Consider the following 21,193-nt stretch of genomic DNA (forward strand, 5'->3'; position numbering starts at 1 on the left):
ATACTTTCTCTGACAATCAGAGTCTTGTTTTGCCTTATTTTCAATGTATTCATCAATTGCTCAATCTAATTTGTTTGCTCAATCTGATTAGTCCCCTGATCACCGGCCATCTCTTCCATTCATCATCTCTATGCTCCCCTCACCACCACCCCCACGGCTCTGAGTCCCGGCCCACCAAGCCCACTGGCCCTCACCTCTAGGGGGCCCCTCAAATGCCCTTCACTACTCTGCATCCTTAGTCTCTGGGCTCCTACGACCACATGATTTCGCATCCCTGGCCTGGGGGTTATTTAAACTCTTATCTTAGTGATATGGCATCCACCAGCTCCTGAGCCCCCAAACTGAGATGTCACTCTTGATTCCTTCTTATCCATCTTCTGCCATACTCCATCCCTTGCTAAATTCTACCAGTTGTACTTCTTTTTTTTTTTTTTAATTTTTTTTTTAACGTTTATTTATTTTTGAGACAGAGAGAGACAGAGCATGAACGGGGGAGGGGCAGAGAGAGAGGGAGACACAGAATCGGAAGCAGGCTCCAGGCTCTGAGCCATCAGCCCAGAGCCCGACGCGGGGCTCGAACTCATGGACCACGAGATCGTGACCTGAGCTGAAGTCGGACGCTTAACCGACTGAGCCACCCAGGCGCCCCTACCAGTTGTACTTCTAATAGGGCAGGAGTTTACTCCCTTCCGTCTCTTGACACCCCTTCATCTCCTTCGCCTGGCCCCTGCACACCCTTTGAGCCTGGCTGTCTCCTTCCAGTTCAGCCTCCATGCTCCACACGTGCTTCCCATTAACGACTGCAGCACTTCCCAACTGTGCTGAGCACCGCTGGGGTGTGCGAGCTGGCTGCAGGTGGCACACTGCTGGGCATACATAATATTAAAGAATGTACGGAGGATGATCCCATGTTTAGTTTTATTTCAGTGTTCCTGCTTCAGTCAGAGAGTAAGTCTGTTCTGTGCTCGTATGTTTTAAAGCCCCTTGCTGATCTTTTTTTTTTTAAGTTTATTGATTTATTGGGGGGGAGGGGCAGAGAGAGAGACAGAGAGACAGAGAATCCCAAGAAGGCTCCATTCTGTCAGTGCAGAGCCTGACTTGGGACTCGATCCCATGACCCTGGGATCATGACCTGAGCCAAAATCAAGAGTTGGACACTCAACTGACTGAGCCACCCAGGCACCCTGAGATATTTTGAGACTAGGAAGGGAGAGATAGGAATAGATGGGCGAATCTTCCAAATGATTGACTCTCCTTATGCTATGGGATATCTGCTCAAAAAATATGACTGAAATGTTTTCACATTGGCTGGAGTAAGTTGAAGTGAATTGAAAACACTATTGATCTTTTTAATTTTTTTTAATGTTTATTTTTGAGAGGTAGACAGAATGCAAATGGGGGAGGGGCAGAGAGAGAGGGAGACACAGAATCCAAAGCAGGCTCCAGGCTTCAGGCTGTCAGCACAGAGCTCAATGTGGGGCCCAAACCCATGAACCGTGAGATCATGACTTGAGTCAAAGTTGGACTCTTAACTGACTGAGCCACCTAGATGCCCCAAAAACACTATTGATTTTTAAGTGAGGAATAACTTTTAGACTTCAAAACGCAATTATGGTCCTTGAATCCAATTATTAATATACCATTGTAAATAGCTTTTTTATCCCCAGAACATTCTTTCCATTTCTTTGAAATTTTAGCATATGTTTCTATTTCTATAGCTAATGCACACAACATTATTTCCTATTTAAATTGATATTTCCTATGAAGTCTGTCTTGACTTTGTTCTAAATTTGTTTGACTGGTTCACAGCCAGCTATATAAGAACTAGGGAGTTAGTTAAAAATCTTATTTCTAGGCACTGTCCTTGGAGACTGGGATGCAGTGGGTCAGAAGTGGAGCCCAAACATAAGCATTTTAAAAGCTCAGTGAGGGGTGCCTGGGTGGCTCAGTCAGTTGAGTGTCCAACTCTTAATTTTGGCTCAGGTATGATCCCAGCGTTGTGGGATCAAGCTCCGCATCAGCGTGGAACCCGCTTGGGACTCTCTTTCTCTCTCTCTCTCTCTCTCTCTGCCCCTTTTCCCCACTTGCTCCCTCTCTCTAAATAAAATTTTAACAAAATTTTAAAAAAGAAATAAAAGTACTTTCAGGATTCTCGTTGGCTGCTGGATTTAGGGACCAATGGGGCATTTTTCTAATTTAAAGCACATACAGTTCTAGAGTATTTTTTTTTTTGTCCACTTTAGAAGTCAAGTGAAAGCAATTAAATTAAGAAAGACTGCCTATAACTGTAAGCAGAGCAAATTTCCCAACTGCTGTGAGATGCAAAGCAAATAATTTTGGATATGCTGTATAGTGTCTGATACTTTCTTTTAACTTGGGTTTTAGTCCAGGGGAAGAAATGATATTTTCCCATCCCAAAGGGCCAGTATAATTATGGTTGTATATATTTTAAGCTTCAAATAATTATGTAGCATTCCGTTATTGTACCATATTCTGAGCAAATTACCAGCCTCTGATCAATAAAACGTTTTTTAAGTGTTTATAAATGGAAACCAAGAAATGAAAATTCCAGTCAATATTAAGCCAGAACTAATTAGTTAAAATTTTTTTTTAACGTTTATTTATTTTTGAGACAGAGAGAGACAGAGCATGAATGGGGAGGGTCAGAGAGAGGGAGACACAGAATCTGAAACAGGCTCCAGGCTCTGAGCTGTCAGCACAGAGCCCGAGGCGGGGCTCTAACTCACAGACTGCGAGATCATGACCTGAGCCAAAGTCAGACGCCCAACCGACTGAGCCACCCAGGCGCCCCCAGAACTAATTATTTTAAAGCTTCTGAAAAATATCACAATTTTTAGAAAGTAGAAGTTCTATTATTGGATCTGGCTTATTTATCTTAATATGTGAAATGAATTACGTTCCAGTATTATTCTGTTCTTTTGCTTCCAACAAAAGAGATAAAATAGTTCATGTCTGATTTCACTAATAATCAAAGACACAATGGGGGAATCACTATACTTTGATTTCATAATTCTGCTCAGATTTCATTTTTCCTTTTCTTTCTTACACACACACACACACACACACACACAACTTTCTTCAAGGAATTCTAAATATGAAAATATGTTTACTCATCCTGATAAGGGAACTTGAAGAATAATCTAAAGAAATTGATCAATGTTGATTATCACTGTGGTGTGTGGTTCCCCTTTTTCTAGAAATGCTGTTTTTAAATATCTGGAATATATAGGTAATTACCTGTCTCGAAACTTTTAAGAATTGAGAGAAATCACATCAAAAGAAAAAAGAGTCATCTACATACCAGCCCTTCAATAAGTCAGAAATGTTTCTTTTTCTTTTTTTTAATTTTTTATGTTTATTTTTTATTTTTGAGAGAGGGAGGGAGGGAGAGAGAGAGAGAGAGAGAGAGAGAGAGAGAGAGAAAGAAAGGAAGAAAGAAAGAAAGAAAGAAACAAACAAACAAACAGAGACAGAGCATGAATGGCAGAGGGGCAGAATGAGAGTGAGACACAGAATCTGAAGCTGTCAGCACAGGGCCTGACCTGGGGCTCGAACTCATGAACTGTGAGATCATGACTCAAGCCTAAGTTGAAGTCAGATGCTTAACTGACTGAGCCACCCAGGAGCCCCTCTAATTATTTTAAATGTCTGTGTTGTATTAGATTGGGTGGTTGTACCTTTGCTCTCTTGGGCTTTACAATATCCTTGAATGTTCACATTATTTGCAACATTATAAAATGGAGTTTCGTTCGTTGACAAAACGTATGCTTCAGATGAGAAAGAGTGCATGATTTGACCCTGGATCTAGCATGTAAATCATTTGATTACGTGGACCATTGAAACAGATCATTTTCTTGTTGAAACTGAAATATTTACTACCCCTCCTTGTGCCTGCGAGTAAGCATGTCCTCTGCAAACAGCGTGACGTTTCATCCCAGACTTTCTGGTTTTCTACCTGCCGCCACACCTTAGGGAATTTCAGTTTGGTTTCCCTCATCATGTGACCTGCAAGCCGGGAACTGAGTACTGGGATGGTGAATGGTGGGAGTTGTATTGGTGGGTTCAGACCTTTAGAGACCCTCGAAGAGTTCCCGCATTCTTCCCTATAATCTCTCTAATTAAACATGTATGGAAATTCAACTGACTTCTGAATTTTCCTCTGATGGCTACCTTAATCCTCTTTGTGTTTGTTTTGTTTCAATATATCCAATTATTTCCAAATTTCAGTTTCTTTTTGAAGGTAAGGGGTCACCTAGCTTGGATGGACCCTAAGCGGACATTGCCCCTTTTCTTGAGTAACCGGGCAATTGATAATAGTTCTTGAGGTTGGGTGTTCATAGACAAACATTTGCTCTGTACCCCGAAATTCTTGATCACCAAGAACAAACAAAAATAGTGTCTCCTGAACTCTTAGCAGCTTGAAGTTCTCATACTAGCCTTCACCATTATTTTACATGATCTGCCCTCCGTTAATTAATTCTATCATGGTAACACAGAGGCAACCAATAGAGAGAGGAGAAATCTGACTGACTTCAGCGGGTTTTGAGTTGAGGTCATCATCAATTCGAGGGGATTTTGAAGGAAGAACGGGTATTTTCAAGAGCAGACTATACACTGTTAACAAAAGGGTTTCCCCATGCAGTAAGGCCACCAAAACGGAAGGTAGTCTTTGTTATGCAGGATGTGATTAATATTGCCTCATTGTTTAATTTTAGAACTTCTAAAATAAAGTTGCTTGCATCAGTTCAAGGCACATCGTTTGAAACCTGAGAGTGCCTACGTTTTCCTTTTTTTTTTTTTTTTTTTTTAATTACAGAAGTAATAATATGCATTACCAAAAGTTTGGAAAATAATGAGAGAAAGGAGTCTTCCACAGTATCTTTTCCTTTACCAAAACCTCTGCTAATATTTTGTAGTAGTTCTAGTCTTTTCTTATGTATTTTTTCCTTTACGTGTTTTCATGTGTTCATATATCATTTGTATATCTGATTTATTTCACTTAACATTACTTTATGTGCTTTTTTCCATAAGTTTATAATCTTTATGTCAGTTGTAATTTCTGTGGAATATTCCATCCTTCTGATATCCCAAAGTGTTCCTAAGCATGTTCTTTGTTCACAGGCATTTAGAAGGCCTGATCGTCTATTCTGGACATGGCCATTATCAAGACCTGGGTCCTCAAAACATGTTAATATCACTCAGACAAGTCAGGGAGCAACCTGCTGGGATTTGTCTTTCTCAACCAATATTGTGCATTTATTACTGAATTCCTTCATGTTTGCTTTCTTTTTTGTTTTTGTTTTGTTGGGGGAGGGAACTGGTTGTGATCCCCTTCACGGGTGGTATTTTTGTCTTTCTTTGCTCAGTGGTGAAAGTGGTGCTGGGAAGACAGTGGCTGCCAAATACATCATGAGTTACATCTCCAGAGTATCTGGAGGAGGTCCCAAAGTCCAGGTGAGTTAGTGATGGGGGCTGTTTTGAAGCCCTGTATTATGTGAAATATGAAAGTCTCCACTGGCTTGTTTAAAAAACAAGAATTTTTTTTTCCCCACAGAAAAGACATAGGTTCTATAACCGAGAACCTTGAAATCAGCAAAGAAATAACATGGGATGGAGATAGCTAATATATAATGAGCTCTTGCAAATCAATAAAAAGGGTCAAAAATCCAAAAGGGAAATAACGGGTGTGAAAGACAGCTCATAAAACATGAAAATATGAAATATGCTCACCCTCAGGATAATAAGGGCAGTGCAAATTGAAACTTCACAAAAACTATTTAACTGTCAGAATGGCAAAAATCTTGTAGTGTTTTGAACACTCTTGGTAAAAATACAGGAACACAGTCTTTCTTATACATTGTGGTAGGATCATGAGCTCGTATACTCTTAGTGGAGGGCGTTTCAGCAAAATCTATCAGCTATATGTGTATGGGCCCTTTGACTCATCAATTCTGCTTAAGAGAATGTATCCTTTAGATGTGCTGAAATACATGCAAAATGATAGCAGTTATTTGGTATGGCATTTTTTAGTAATGTCAAAGACTGGAAACCATTTGAATGTTCATTAGTCGGAGACTGGTGAAATAATTCATGGCTCATAATAGAGTAGAATTATGAGACAGCCTTAAAAATGAAGCTTCATAGACTGATAGGGAATGATCTCCAAGATAATGATATATTGCAAAAAGCAAGATTTAGAACATTGTGTGTCATGTGTTGCCATCTGAGAAGAAAAAGAGAACATATTTCCCTATTTGTTTGGATATGTGTAACATACTTCTGGAAGGATATATAAGAAGCTGATAATGAGTTCTTCAGGGAGGGAAACTGGGAGACTGGGGGAAGGGCACACTCTCCCCAATATCCTTTTGAAACTTTCATGGTTTGAACTAGGTGACTACATTTTCAATTCAAGAAATTTACAAAAATCTTAAAATAGAGAAGGGGGAGGGAAAGACTAAGGAAGAAGGAAAGATCAGAGAGGAACATTAGGAAAGCAGGGAGATCCAGAAAATGAGGACACAGGAGAAATGAAAAAAAAAAAAAACACAAAAGGAGGGGAACTGGATATGGGCAGAGAAGCAGGACACTTGAGAGTACAGTATGAAGAAGGTAGATGCAGCTTCATCTGTCTTTAGTTTCACTCATCATGGGAGCAGAATCAGAATCAGCAGGAATGGGCAATGGATGATAGAGAAGGTAGGCGAGGGTCCACAGGGACTGCCCAAACCCATAGTGCTCATCACTGGCACGGACCGCTGGAAACATTTTTTTTTTTAAATTAGAACTCATGCTCCCAGGTAGATTTCACCATAAAGATTAATTTTTTAATTAGAATCATTGTTATATGTAAGTGATGAATCACTGGAACCTACTTCTGAAGCCAAGACTACACTGTATGTTAGCTAACTTAATAAATTAAAAAAATCAGCATCATTTAATAAGTGATATTATTGCTGCAATCATCTGTAGACTTTAATTTTTTTTTTTCAACGTTTTTTTTAATTTATTTTTGGGACAGAGAGAGACAGAGCATGAACGGGGGAGGGGCAGAGAGAGAGGGAGACACAGAATCGGAAACAGGCTCCAGGCTCCGAGCCATCAGCCCAGAGCCTGACGCGGGGCTCGAACTCACGGACCGCGAGATCGTGACCTGGCTGAAGTCGGACGCTTAACCGACTGCGCCACCCAGGCGCCCCTGTAGACTTTAAAAAGATACATCAAAATTCTCTTTACCATGGTTCTGTCTGCTAATTAAATGAAGCTCTGTTATGTCCCAGTGGGTCAGAAAGCTTTTATGGCAGCATCCAACATTCCTTTCACAGAGAGAAAGGGTCTTAGAGTGGTCTCTTTCACTGAATGAAAGCAGATGTAGAGTAGCCCTGTCCAGTGGCAAGATGGCACAAATCACATACCTAATTTAAAATTTGCATTGTAAATGAAGCACTTTTACATTTTTAAAAAGGTAAAAAGAAGCCTATGAAAGTAATTTTAAAAATATATTGTATTTAAAATATCCCAAACATTACCATTTCAGCATATAATCTATAACAAAAACCTAATGAGATATTTTACATTCTTTCTGATATTAAATCTTTGAAATCCAGTGTGTAATCTACACTGAATATCTCAGTTGGGACTAGCCTTCTTGCAACTTAATGCAACATGTGGCTCATGGCTTCCATATTGGACAGTCAATGCGATTCAAGGACCTGGGATGGTGTGTTGCCATTTGATTATCTCCATTCATGTGACCATACCCTAGCCCCAGAAGGTTGACATGAAGACAGAAACTCGGGATGCTGTTTTGTGGGTGGTCTGCACCTTTATATTAATTTGTTCTTTGTCTTTTCCCCAATATGCTGACCCCAGGCCACAAAATTCTGTGGGACATCTTAATGGATGGATGATGTGTCGATACATGCATAAGGACATTTAACTGAGGATAAAAGTCAGTAATTAAAGAAGGGCAGAGACAAGGAAGAGCCTTTGTTTTGTTCTACCTCTTTGAGAAGCTGAGTGTTGATAAATTGTATCAAACAACAGATATAAAAGATTAATGAAGAGCCACAAAGTCCAAATTAATTTTACAAAGAAAGCACCGTTTGTATAAATCCATGAGTTGTTAAAGGAGAGTAGGAAGCTTGGAAGATGTTTCTAAGCTTTGAACTTGACCCCATGGAGGAACCAGTCAGAATTTGCCTTTGGCGCCATTGCTAATGACATGTCCCAGTTAGTGAAATTCCTGTTCTCGATCCTCCTCTGAATGTTAAGGTGGGAGGCCAAAGGAACACTTCAGCTGTTACATAGTTAATTAGTAGTTTGTCCCTTCATCTAGTCCTATCTGCTGCAGACCACGACCTAGCGACCAGACTGCAGACTTTTAATGTTGACTTTTCTCTTCCTGTTTTCCTATGAGGACAATGATACAGAGCTCTTGGCTTGAAATTAGTCAGTAGCTAAAGAGCGCAGACCAAAGACTTGTTATTTCTGGAACATGTTTAACCGTAGCATGTGAATAATTAGAAGTACAAGGAATGACTCACTTGTTGAAAGACCTCTCCAACATCAACTCCTATCTGTTGAGCTGTCTTGCCCATGGAGTGTTTTGCACACTTTTCAGTCTGGCACGGAAGTGGGATGTTTGAAAACCAAATTCTCCCCCTCTAGTAGGCCAGGAATTGTTCCATACAATCCAGCGTTGGCCCTTGTTGCTCGAAATGTGGCTTCTTGCTGGCCAAACCAGAAGCACCAGGTAGCTGGTTAAGAATGCAGATTCTCAGGCTGTGCCTCAGACCTACTGAAACTGCATCTGCCTTTCAACAAGATCCCTTGGTGAAGCACAAGACTATGTTCCCACAACCTTGCCTGGGGAGCAGAAACTATTTCATTTCCCTTAAGCCACCTCTCCCTTGCCACGAAGAGGGTGGAGATGGGCATGCAATAGGCACGTGGAGAAGTTGGGTGGGGGAGAGAGAAGGACAGTAAAGGCTGATCAGCGTGGCAAGGAGATGCCCCTTCCTACTTCCCTCTCCTTCCTGCTGTGACTGCCACCATGCCTGTGAGTGTAGGGTCAAGCTACAGCGTCCAGTTTGGACACCCAGTCCCGGGACATCTGTAGATCCTGTTTTACTGGTGGCTCCCTGGCTCCAGAGAATCATGCATCAAGGGAGTTGGAAGACAAGAGCACACAAGCTGGTTGAGGTCTGTTGAGAAGAAAGCATAAATCCTCAAGAAACCCCAGGAACATGTAGATTCGAGGCCTCACCTCATTGCTTTCAGAAACCACGCCCTCAGGGAGTTTGGCTACATGTTGTGTGGCTGGTGCTTGCACCTTCCTAACCTCTGGCCTGTTTGCTGTGACAGCATGTCAAGGACATTATCCTGCAGTCCAACCCGCTGCTGGAGGCCTTTGGGAATGCCAAGACTGTCCGGAACAACAACTCCAGCCGATTTGTAAGTCTCTTCCCTTTTTCAGAAAATGTCACCTGATTGATGATGTTGATATTCCCGATTTAAGTCTGGCGTCCCCAAGGAAATGGGAGCTTTTCACATATCGTCAGGAGGCTGCCTTTTCAATCCTTTCTTCCTTTTCTATCAGCCTGTGCTGTCAGGCTTCCATTTGCCCTTTAACTGAGGTTATTTTTGAGCCTCGGGATATAAGATAATTTTTGAAAACAGTTCTCAACTTGAATTCCCTTACTAGGGAAAATAAAAATTGATGAAAGTGTCAGTTTGGGTCCTGGAGGAGTTTTCTTTGTGCCTTGGAGAAAAGACCTTCTTTCTCAGGCAAATAAGTGAGTCGACTAGATTTGCAGGTCTTATTGCCTTGCTTTTGCTTCACGGAACTTGGGCTGTGAACTGGAAAGGCGCAGACACTTCGATCTTGCACCTTGGAGAGAACCCTCCTCCTCTCTGTCAGCCAGAGTGAGCCAGCTGTCTCCCCACCCCTTGAAGCTTGGTGATTTGTTTTAGATATATTCATATAACATGATAACATCTAAAAGCAACTGGATTGACCTGTCAGACAGCCTCCTAACTGGTCCACTTACCCAAGAGAATGAAAATGCCAGCCAAATGCATTGTCACAAATGCCCATGTAGACATTTTTCTGCCTGAGTGTCTCCTGAAGGGGTGAATTGGAAAGCTGGCAAGGATGAATATGAATATACTCTCCTTGACAAAAAGCCACACTTACAAAGAAATGAGTATTTGGCCAGCATCTTTGATTTATGTAGATCTTATATCTTATCTCAACCATAGATTATGTCTGGCAGTAAAGCATTTAAGGAGCCATCTGTGAGGCCGATTCAGGACCATTTTAAAATAAATAGTGGGAATTTTGGAGAAAAACAATTTCTTTTTCACCCTTCTATTTTGGAAGGAAGCTTCTATTTCCAAGAGAATTCTTACTAAGTTCTCATGCAGTGATTGTTAAATTCCCTGCTGAGTTATATCTGCCGGAACTGCCCTCACTTTCGTTGCCGTTCAATATTATTCAGACTATTTACTCATTTGTTCACCCCTCAAATTTTTCTGCTCAATGCCTAGGTTGTGTTATCTTGAAGAAGTTTCTAGATAATGAAATGTGAAGAAAAATGTGAATGAATTTTCCACATGACCTTTTTTTCCTAATTGTCAGTCTCCGTCTGCCTTGTAAAAATGCACTTGACCAACTTTAACTCTCTAGCTATCCATCCCCTACTCTTTGCCTTCCTTCGAGAGGAAAAGAATAATTGCATCGATATTTTTATTTTTTTCCCCAATATAAACTATACTTTATCCTTGGACAAAAGGATACATCAGTCATTTTTTTGTAAAACAAAACAAAGCAAAAATATCCAGCCTTTATTAGTTTTCTGATTATAAAATTTTGTAGAACCGTGATGGAAAGATGAGAAAGAGTATGGATGGGCAATTTCTGCCAGACATAATCTATGGTTGAGATAAGATATAAAATCTACATAAATCAAAGATGCTGGCCAAATACTCATTTCTTTGTAAGTGTGGCTTTTTGTCACAAGTACACGCACACACACACACACAGATTAATGTCTGATGGGGCATCAAAAGATGCTTCCATGAATAATGAAAGGAATGTAAATTAAAACCATATATCATTTTCTGTCTCTCAGATGGGCACACATTAAGGAGATTGATAATCCTAGTGAAAAGACACTATTGGTTGAAGCCTAAATATTCTCCCATGAGAGCAGTTTGGCAATTTTTATCAAAATTTAAAATGCTTGTTTTCTTTGACCTAAGAATACTTTAAAGATATAATATCTAAGTTTCTTGTTAACAATGATTTATTTAAATATTTTTTTATGTTTATTCATTTTTGAAAGACAGAGACAGAGCACAAACAGGGTTGGGGCAGAGAGAGATGGGGACATAGAATCAGAAGCAGGCTCCAGGCTCTGAGCTGTCAGCACAGAGCCCAACGCAGGTCTCAAACTCATGAACCATGAGATCATGACCTGAGCTAAAGTCGGACACTCAACCAACTGAGCCACCCAGGTGCCCCAAGAATGATTTATTTAAAAAGATATCCAAAATATATTGTTAACTTTTAAAAACAGGTTATAGAACAAAATTTATAATACAGTCCCATTTTTATTTCATTTTATTTATTTTATTATTACTTTTGTAAAATATTTACTTTTGAGAGAAAGAGAGCATGAGCAGGGAGATGCAGAGAGAGAGAGAGAGAGAGAGAGGGAGACAGAATCTGAAGCAGGCTCCAGGCTCTGAGCTGTCAGCACAGAGCCCGATGTGGGGCTTGAACCCATGAACCGTGAGATCATAACCTGAGTCGAAGTCGGATGCTCAACCAGCTGAGCCACCCACGCACCCTTCCTTCAGCTTCCTTTAAATACTTCCTTAGTTTTGTTTTTTGTGTTTTTTGTGACTCCTAAGGGAACTTTTAAAAAATGGTACCAAACTCCTTTGCCTTTCTCTTACATGGATGGTATCCTGCCCTTCTTTCCAGTGTCTCCCACAAAGTCGGGAGGCTTTTGTTCCTTAAGTTAGGCCTGAATTGGGGATGTTGATCAACTCTAATCAAGGACATCGGTCAACCTGCCAGAACCGAAAATACAACAAACAAAACTAATTCATCTAGCATCTTGCACTTTTTTAAAATGTTTATTTTTGAGAGAGACAGAGACAGAGACAGAGACAGAGCATGAGTGGGGAAGGGGGGCAGAGACAGAGGGAGACACAGAATCCGGAGCAGGCTCCAGGCTCCGGATTGTCAGCACAGAGCCCGATGCAGGTGTGCACCAACAAACACTGATGTAATCCCTCTAAAACATGCCCAAAGGAAAAGACGGTGAAGGATAGTCCTCATAATAGGAAGAACGGGGAACCTTGTTCAGCAAGCGTTTCTCAGGAACCACGGTGATTCGGGATCACAGTGGCTTGTGGCCTTGTCTCTTTCCGGTGTTTCTAAGTGTTTGTTTTTGTGTTTCTTTGGGGGAGAGGCTGGGGGAGGAGTCATCAGAATAAGACAAATAGACAGTTAGAGGGCCTTGTTTTGTAGTCTCTCTGATACCTGGAATTGTCAAGTGACTTCACAGGACACAGCAGGTAGTGGATGCTGGAGGCAACAGGAAACAGGGCGCTTTTCTTGTTTTTAATGCGTTTACGGTTCTGGTCCCAGACTTGTGACCTGGCAGGAACCAGCCCTGAAATGGGTGGATTCAACCAGCATACACATTTAAACGTATTCAGTGTTTTAAAAATAATAACATTTAAAAATATTAAATGCAGTTAGGCGGGGCATGCTCTCCGGTTTGATTCTAGGCTGAACTTTTGGTCTCTTGTTAGGGACTCCTAACACCACACTCCCTCACACCCACCTTCTCATCTTTTGTTTCGTTTGCATTTACCCTCCTGGCCCTTTCTGAGGTTGGGAGAGAAACCAGATTCTAGTGAGAAAAATAATGCCATTTACTTGACAATCTAGACACCTTACCCGGCTAAATTCCAGGGCTTTCTTCTCCTTTGTTCCCTACCAGCAGTAATTTAAAAGGAAATAATTAACAACAGTAACAAAAATCTCCACACCTGCAACTAGCTGCAAAGAACTTGATTTATAATCAAGTGTTTTTATTTTATACAAGAATGTTAGATGATCCAAAAGTAGAAGTGATGACTTTTGCCCAAAGCCATGAAAATAAGTCTGGCAGAGGGAAAATTTGCCTCCCCTGAAAGAGGCTGATAGAGTTCGCTCTCGTTAGATCAAGGGAACCTTGAGATTTTCTGTCCCATTCTTTACCGCTTCCGGCTTCACAGGCAAGCACCCACTGGGGAAAATGGGCAAGGAATTCAGCATATCCTTATTTAGTCGGGCTGGAACGATAGATTCTCTCTCTCAATACAGAATCGTGTGACTGGACGAAAGCCCTGGTTATTGTCTGATAGGAAGAAGTGAGGAAGTCTAGACCAGAACTGGGAATCATTCAGAACGTATCTTTCATTAATGAATTTCCTTGAATTATATACTGTATTGAAAGCCTATTTGGAACATCATGTTTCTGTTCACCAACCATTGAAGGAAATCCCCAACTTTCTTACAGGGAAAATACTTTGAAATCCAGTTCAGCCCAGGTGGGGAACCAGATGGTGGAAAGATCTCCAACTTCCTTCTGGAAAAATCCAGGGTGGTGATGAGGAATCCTGGAGAGAGGAGTTTTCACATATTTTACCAGGTTTTCCTTTATTTTTTTTCTTTCCTATTTTCTTATTCCTTCTGCACATTAAAAAGATTTTTTTTTTCTCTCAGATCTCAGGTTTAGACAATCTAGTCTGTCAAACCAAGGAGTATTTATTACTATAGTAGGTATAAGTCAATGTGCAAAAAATTATGAGAATGTCCCTACCCACAAAGAGAGTAAGTTCTTGAGGAGAGATGACAAAAATTTCCCAAAAGTTAAATATTCAAGACAGTGTTAATATCACTTCAAAACAAAAGTAGGAGTGCTGGGTTCTTTGCCAGACAGGAATTCATGCAGGGAGCTATGGCTGAGATGCTAAGGAGAGTTATTAAGGGCACATAGGGGAACACGGTGGGGAGGCTGCTTGGGCAAGTCAGATGGCCCGAACAAAACTATGGAGGTGATGGCCGGGCCTCAACCAGGTAGGTGGCAAGGGTGGAAGTCTCCCGGAGGGGAGCTGTCAGAGGAAAGACTAAGGATCTTTAATCCCAGGTCACGAAGTTTTGACTTGGGTGCCCAGAACGGCCACAGAGTCTGGTGCTAAAGCAGTGTGCGGGGTGCTTTTAGATTGTGTCCCAAGGTTTCAGGAATCCTCAGATTCAACTACTTTAAAAAAAAATGTTTTTAAGTATTTAAGAAATATAATGATATCCAAAACAATTTCTTTATGTATGGGCTTATATATTAGCATATACATTGGGGGCCCAGCTCAGAACTTCTTCGAAGAAAGACCTGCGGGTCTTTTTTGTGTTAGTTTTACTTTGTTACCGTTTGAAGATTGCTGGATTAGAAGGAAGTTAAACTGTGTTGGGAGCTCAAACACAGTCTTTTCAATTCGACAGCTGTCTCAGATGATGGCACTTCATTCTTCCAGGTGGCTGGCGCGTGATGAGGAAGTAGATTCTGCGACTTGCAGAAGTTCAGAGGCAAGGAAAGGCTTACGGCAAAGAGCAGCATGTGTCTGTAGATGGAAGAGACTTGAGAAGGGGGGGTGAAGATGCAAATGAAGGGCAGTGTGGTGTGAATGGGGGGGAGAAACAGAAGGGGAAAACTAGGAAGGGGGTGACACAAAGCTCTTTTGAGGAGACGGAGGAAAGCTAAGGGACCCTGATGTTATGGGTGACCTAGAACTTATCTGTAATGACGTGAGGTTCCATCCTCTCGGGGCGTGGAGCTGAGAGGACATGTCGAGGAACCTGACCAAGATGCAGAAGTGTGGCTGGGCTATCTCTGTTTTCCTAAATCCTGCAGGATTGGAGCTGGCAGTTGCTGGAGTCAGCTTGCACGGGCCGTGTGCCTCTCTCCCCACTTCCTCCTTCAGTGGTATTTTCTTGGGAGTTTGAAATCAGTCGTGGTAGTATTCACACCATGACAATCGGCAAACACTACACATCCATTTTTCTCCCCTAGAGTTGATTATTGAATATTTTTCTAGCACACCACAGATGGGAGCCCTTTAAGAGGGTCTTGCTCAGACCTAAGGCAAGGGTCAGAGATGGAACAGAAAGCTGTGGGACAGCGCACTGGTTAGGAGGTCTCAGAATGGCAGGGAGCGGGACTCGGGGCTGCTGTTTTCTCTGCGTCCTGCAGAGAGAAGCATAGAGGGGCAGCCGCACTTTATAAAGCCATAAGCAAGTTGAGTAGGAACGAAATAATTACAATCTGGCTTCTCTTCCACTCTTCTGAGGGTCTCGCGAGCGCCGCACTGTGGTTCTCTTTATTGGACAAGGGGAAATTCTCAGCTCTTGCGGGTCTTACCAGAGTTGAGAATTAGAACTTGCAGAGATGATCTGGGGCTACTGCAAGGGGAGCAGCTATCCTGAAACCCATTATTTTAGAAGGCGGGGTCAGAAAGTGCACACTACCTGGGCTCGGGAGTGCTGCCTCTGGTGCTTCTGGGTGGTGGGCCACACTAGACCCCCCCCCCCCTTCCTCTTGCTCCAGCTCATCGAGGGCGCCTCGGAAGAGCAGAAACACAGCCTCGGCATCACCAGCATGGACTACTACTGCTACCTGAACCTCTCTGGGTCCTACCAGGTGGATGACATTGACGACAGGCGGGAATTTCAGGAAACGCTGGTAAGTGCTGGCACGGGGCCAGGCAGGATGGACTCTCCGGACCCAGTGTTGCCTGTGGTAGAAAGGGCAGGGAGGGTGAACCAAGCAAAGAGCAGCATGGAATTTCCACCTCATTCTGCCATAAGCATTGCATTTCCTTAAACACGCTTAAGCACCATTCGATAGCCATGTGCCCAGGTGCCAGAGGACCACTTAATAAGTTGAAATGGATAAAAAAACGTGAATCCCTCATTCCCCTCCCCCGGCAGGTGCTCTGATGAATTGGTAAGCACTGTTGCAGGTAATAGATTTACCATCCCTGTTTGCCTAGAGCTTATGCAGTTGCTGAGCTGTTTCCTCAGACAGGTGAAGCAAAGACCACCCTTCTGATCTTTTCCAACACCTTCAGGGGCTGGTCCAGTGCTCTCCCTTCACCCCTGCACTGAACGATCAGAGGGCGACCCTCTAACTCCATGTCCTTCACTCTGGGTGCATGTTGTGATACGAAGTATGAAATTAGCTACACCATTGAGGGGTCACATCTTCAGGGAAACAAGTTAATAAGTCAATCTAGAACTTTCTGGAGCTGGGGTGTTCACCCAAAAGAACCTCAAAGAACCACACCACCTCTGCCTTTTGAGTCAGCTTTCTGCTAGGCCCATCCCTCAGCCCAGACCCAGGTGCAAGATGGGGACCCCAACAGGGCAAGTCGGTGTGCAGTTGGAGGGGAGCCGTTTGGAGAAGGCAGCCTGCTCAAGCAGGTGCAGGAATGAAGACAGCATCAAGGGGCCAGATGACCTTAAAGGAGCTGGGAGAAGAAATGCAGATGAGAGGCCTGCATTGGTCCTAGCGTATTGTTCTCTTAGGACTCCGATAAATAAGTCTCGGCATTTTGGCTGTTTTTACTTAATTTAACAAACCTGAGAAACAAAACTTTCCTAACAACGCTTTTATTTGATTTGCTGGAGATTTATAATCAAGATCCTTTCGCAAGCACAGTCTATGCTCAGCCCTCCTGGTGAGGCGAAAGGTCTCCAAGGTCTCCTTGGAGTAGCTGGAAAGGGGACATTGGTGCCCTTGGAGAGAGGCGGGTGGCATCAAGGGCTCCACAGGAGACAAGGACAGGTTGGTGACTGTGGGGTATAGCTGCTGCTCCCTGTGTGTATCTTTGCTCCTGGAGCTCTCCTGCCCTTACCCCCGGGGGATCATGTACTGGATCTAAAGACAGAACTACCTTTCCAACACGACTCAGATTTCTCACGTGAGTGTGTCGGTCAGTGACGGTGTCCTACAAGGCCTTCCAGCTGCCACTGCCAGCCAAGCCCCGTGTGACTCTACACAACTCAATCTCAGCTCTGGCTTCTTTATCACATGCTTACAAAGCTGGCGACCAGCTCATCTGGATCATTTCTCTTTTCTCTCCCAGCACGCGATGAACGTGATCGGGATCTTTGCCGAGGAGCAGACGCTGGTCCTACAGATAGTGGCAGGGGTCCTCCACCTGGGGAACATCAGCTTCAAGGAAGTTGGCAATTATGCGGCTGTGGAGAGTGAGGAGTGTGAGTAGCTCCGGCATTGGACGGCGGTTGAATGTGGGTGAACAATCAGTTAGCTTCCGTCAGAAGCTACCTGCCGTTTTCCTTTTGCTAAGGTGTCAGCCGAGGATTTAGGGAAAAGATGAGGAGTCTTGTGTCCTGCTGAGACAGAGCAAATGGGCTTAAGAGAGTCTGGGCCTCTCCTGTGCACCTGCCCTCCTCACCATGTCCCACACCAGTAGACCGTTCATGAGATCATTTCCGTTTCAGTTTACCATCACCCTTGGGGGAGTCTGGCAGAATTTTACATCTAGGTTTAAAACTAAAGTGAGATTTTAATGAAGATTAGAGTTAATAGCTAAATAATCCAAAAGATTTGTCTCCTAATAACTGGCCTTGAGGGTCTACCTCCACCTAAAGGTCCCAAAGAGCAAATGATCAGGTATATGTCAATAAGGAAAGCTCACAGATTGAGCTCACCTGTGGGTTGGTTTAGATTGGATTCTGAAAACAGGGGGAAAAAAGCAGGGGGCAGGGGCATTGGCTGTTGTGTTGATATTCCTGAGATCATCTTTCACGGTCACCTCTGTGGTAGTCAGAAGCCTGAAGACCTGAATGATCGTGTTTACTCTTTGAGAAGTCGGTCCCTCCTGCAGAGACACGTTATTTGTTGTGCATGCCACAGTTGGCCACAAGCACCGTGTTGGGTGACTTCAGCCTCTGAGGCATCAGCTGGCTCTCCAGGCGGCTCTCAGAACCCACACAGCCGTCAGCCACCCAGGAGGACATTTCTTCCTTTCTCAGCATTCTTCCAGGGAGATAAATTTAGATGCTTAGCAATAAATAGTATCCCACTCATTGCTGACAACGCAGGGAGGCTATTTCCATTCCAAATAAGGTCCTTGTTTTATATCTTTGTTTTCTTTTGTGATAAAAGAGGGAAGTTCTGCTGACTTCTGATGTCTATCCGATAAAGAGAAAGATGAATCATGTTGACCAGGAAAGGGAGCGGGGTAGAAAACAGTAAATATATGGGTGTGCATAAAGTCTAGAAACAGGACCTAATAACAATATTTCCAGACTTACGTATGTTTTCCATCACATTTAACAAATGTGCATATGTATCCAGGAGGGTCATTAACACTTGTCCTTTTAACGTTGACAGTGTGGTTGCTGGGGAAGTAGACTGAATTTCTCTTTCTTGGATAGTACACTCTTTTATCACTTCTTTATGCTGGAGAACAAAACCACTCTGTCACAGCAAGCATGCCCCCGTATGCTTGAGCCAAGAAGTGGTTCATTGCACATTGATGTCCGGAGGAAGTAGCCTCCTCAGCCAACTGGGCAAGGCCCAGGATTGGCAACCAACTGCCTTGACATGTGCCCTGATTGGAGGTGGTGGAGTGACAGAGATCAGGAAAGGCTGTGCTTGAGACCGAAGAGATCTAACAAAGAATTGGGCCCTCCGTCTGATAATTTGTTTCCTGCTCAGTTGGTATACCTTTCTTCACAGGAGTCATTACCTCAGCACAGTGCTCTCACCTACCCTTCTGCTCATCCACTTGTTCCCTTCTCTTGAGGGGACCATGGTTTCCAGTCTCTTGTATTTCTTTCAGAGCAACTGTACTCGGCCATTCTTCTTCTCACTTTTGTGCATTAATGGGAGCATTAAACGTAATGTTCTACAGTTGCTTGTTCACTTATTATATCCTGAAGATTATTCTGTCCATTAAGGAGCTTCATCCTTTTTAGCTGCATAGTATTCGGTTGTTTGGCTATGTATACTTTTGTTGAATCAGGCATCTGTTGGTGGGTGTGAAGGTGGTTTTAGAACTGATGCTATTACAGTACTGAAGGAACACATTAAAGTGAATAACTCATGTTTGAGTATATCTCATGGAATAAATTTTTAGAGGGAAGTGTTACCCGTGTTCTTATAGCAGAAGAAAGCAGACATTCTCCAGCTATTATAGTAAAAAATGGTAAGATTCCTTGCCTAATAAAGCAAAACAGCCATCAGGGATGACAGATTTTGCTGTTAACCTGACCTTAGACCAATGGAGCTATAGAATTTCCTGAGTCAGACCTGTACACTGCTGAGAAGTCAAACAAACCTCACTTTAGGCACATGTGTGTCTGTCATAACCTCTATAGTAAGATGACATGCTTTTGGAAACAAGTCTTCCTTCAAAGACAATCACCTTTGAATTTTGTTGAAAGAAAAAAATTACTATGTAAAAACTACCGGAAGTACTAAGGGACAGCCCCGCTCCTTTTACTAATGGATTAGAAAGCACAGTAATCACTAAATTCGACACCTGAAACTAATATTACACTGTATATTAACTAACTGGAATTTAAATAAAAACTTGGGATAGAAAAAAAGAGAGAGCAGAGAACTTCACCACCAAAGACAGACCACATTTACCTTGCCATTTCTTTTGTATTTGTAAAACGGAATTTTGTTTTGCTACATCTTTTTAGTTTATCTTCTCTGTACTTTAGATGTAAACAGAAAAATTAAATCGAACTTTGCTTTACACTTTAATGCAATAAGAGAACTCTATTTTCATTATCAAAATGCGTTGAAACATTGCTTCCTAGCAGGTTCTTTTATGTTCTACCTAACTCTGATGAACATTACCGGGGTTATTATCAGCTTTTTGAAATTAATCGATGCCTCCACCCTCCTTCCCTCCCCACAGCCTCCAAGCTTCTGCACTGACGCTCTTCTCCAGCCACACCTGCACACACCCTCATGGAAATTCACAGCCCAAAGGCAGTCAATATGAGCAGCCCTGTGATTTCAGCACCAGGGCAGGCCTCTGAAGAAAATACAAGGCCATAAAAGCTTGTATTTGAAAAACATGGCATGGATTTTTTTCAAAGCAAGTACTAGATTTCCTCTCCCTAAGCTTGTGGCTCTGATTCTTGGCCAGATTCCATGCCTTGTTTTTCAAGTGCCTGTGGTCCGTCACTCCTGTCTTCTTCTAATAGAAGCAGTGGGAGACATGGAAGTTAGCATGTCTCTTTTTCAGTCTCAGATAAGGACCCGAGGACTTAGCCCCTAGTGTTGTATTTCTTTAGTTGAGATCATAGAGATAAGGGCGTAAACATTTTTACCAAGTATTTGAATTGTGTCCCTATTTTAGCATGGTTAGGGGCTTGGGAAAAGCCCATATTTACAGAATATACAAATAGAGGCTAATTATTCATTGTATCAAGGTATTCACTGCGTGGTTACCATAAACAGTGAGGGGCCATTGCTAATAATATCCGCTTTATTACGTGATGCACGTATGTGCCTAACTGCCTGGCAATGGTGATAATAACCCACATTGTAGCTTCGCCTTAGTAAAGTCCTCTTCTTTGTCACTTCGGTAAATGTCTCTTGGTTCTCACACCAACACTGCACGTGTCCAGTCTGAGTTATTATGGACATCTTATGTCCTTGCTCTGTGCGAAGGTAAGTTTCACTTTAGTGGAAGACACATCCAGATTCTTTTTTTTTTTATTTCTTTTTTTTAATTTTATTTTATATTTTTTAAAATTTATACCCAAATTAGTTAGCATATAGTGCAACAATGATTTCAGGAATAGATTCCTTAGTGCCCCTTACCCATTTAGCCCACCCCCCCTTCCACAACCCCTCCAGTAGCCCTCAGTTTGTTTTCCATATTTAAGAGTCTTTTTTGTTTTGTCCCCCTCCCTGTTTTTATATTATTTTTGTTTCCCTTCCCTTATGTTCATCTGTTTTGTCTCTTAAAGTCATCATATGAGTGGTCATGATTTTTGTCTTTCTCTGACTAATTTCACTTAGCATAATGCCCTCCAGTTCCATCCACGTATTTGGAAATG

At 42.4% G+C, this 21,193-nt stretch overlaps 1 protein-coding gene across 1 annotated transcript in view; it reads left to right on the forward strand.

The window, feature by feature from the left end:
* Positions 1–21,193, forward strand: part of MYO1E (myosin IE) — a 213,332-nt gene that overhangs the window by 109,518 nt on the left and 82,621 nt on the right. The window contains exons 5-9 of the mRNA XM_019441941.2: positions 5,388–5,475; positions 9,388–9,477; positions 13,605–13,736; positions 15,687–15,821; positions 17,227–17,359. Of these exons, the coding sequence (XP_019297486.1) occupies positions 5,388–5,475; positions 9,388–9,477; positions 13,605–13,736; positions 15,687–15,821; positions 17,227–17,359 (578 nt within the window). The remainder of the gene's footprint in view (positions 1–5,387; positions 5,476–9,387; positions 9,478–13,604; positions 13,737–15,686; positions 15,822–17,226; positions 17,360–21,193) is intronic.

The sequence above is a fragment of the Panthera pardus genome, unplaced genomic scaffold (assembly GCF_024362965.1).
Source record: "Panthera pardus isolate Hobbes unplaced genomic scaffold, ASM2436296v1 HiC_scaffold_24, whole genome shotgun sequence".
Classification (NCBI taxonomy): domain Eukaryota; kingdom Metazoa; phylum Chordata; class Mammalia; order Carnivora; family Felidae; genus Panthera; species Panthera pardus.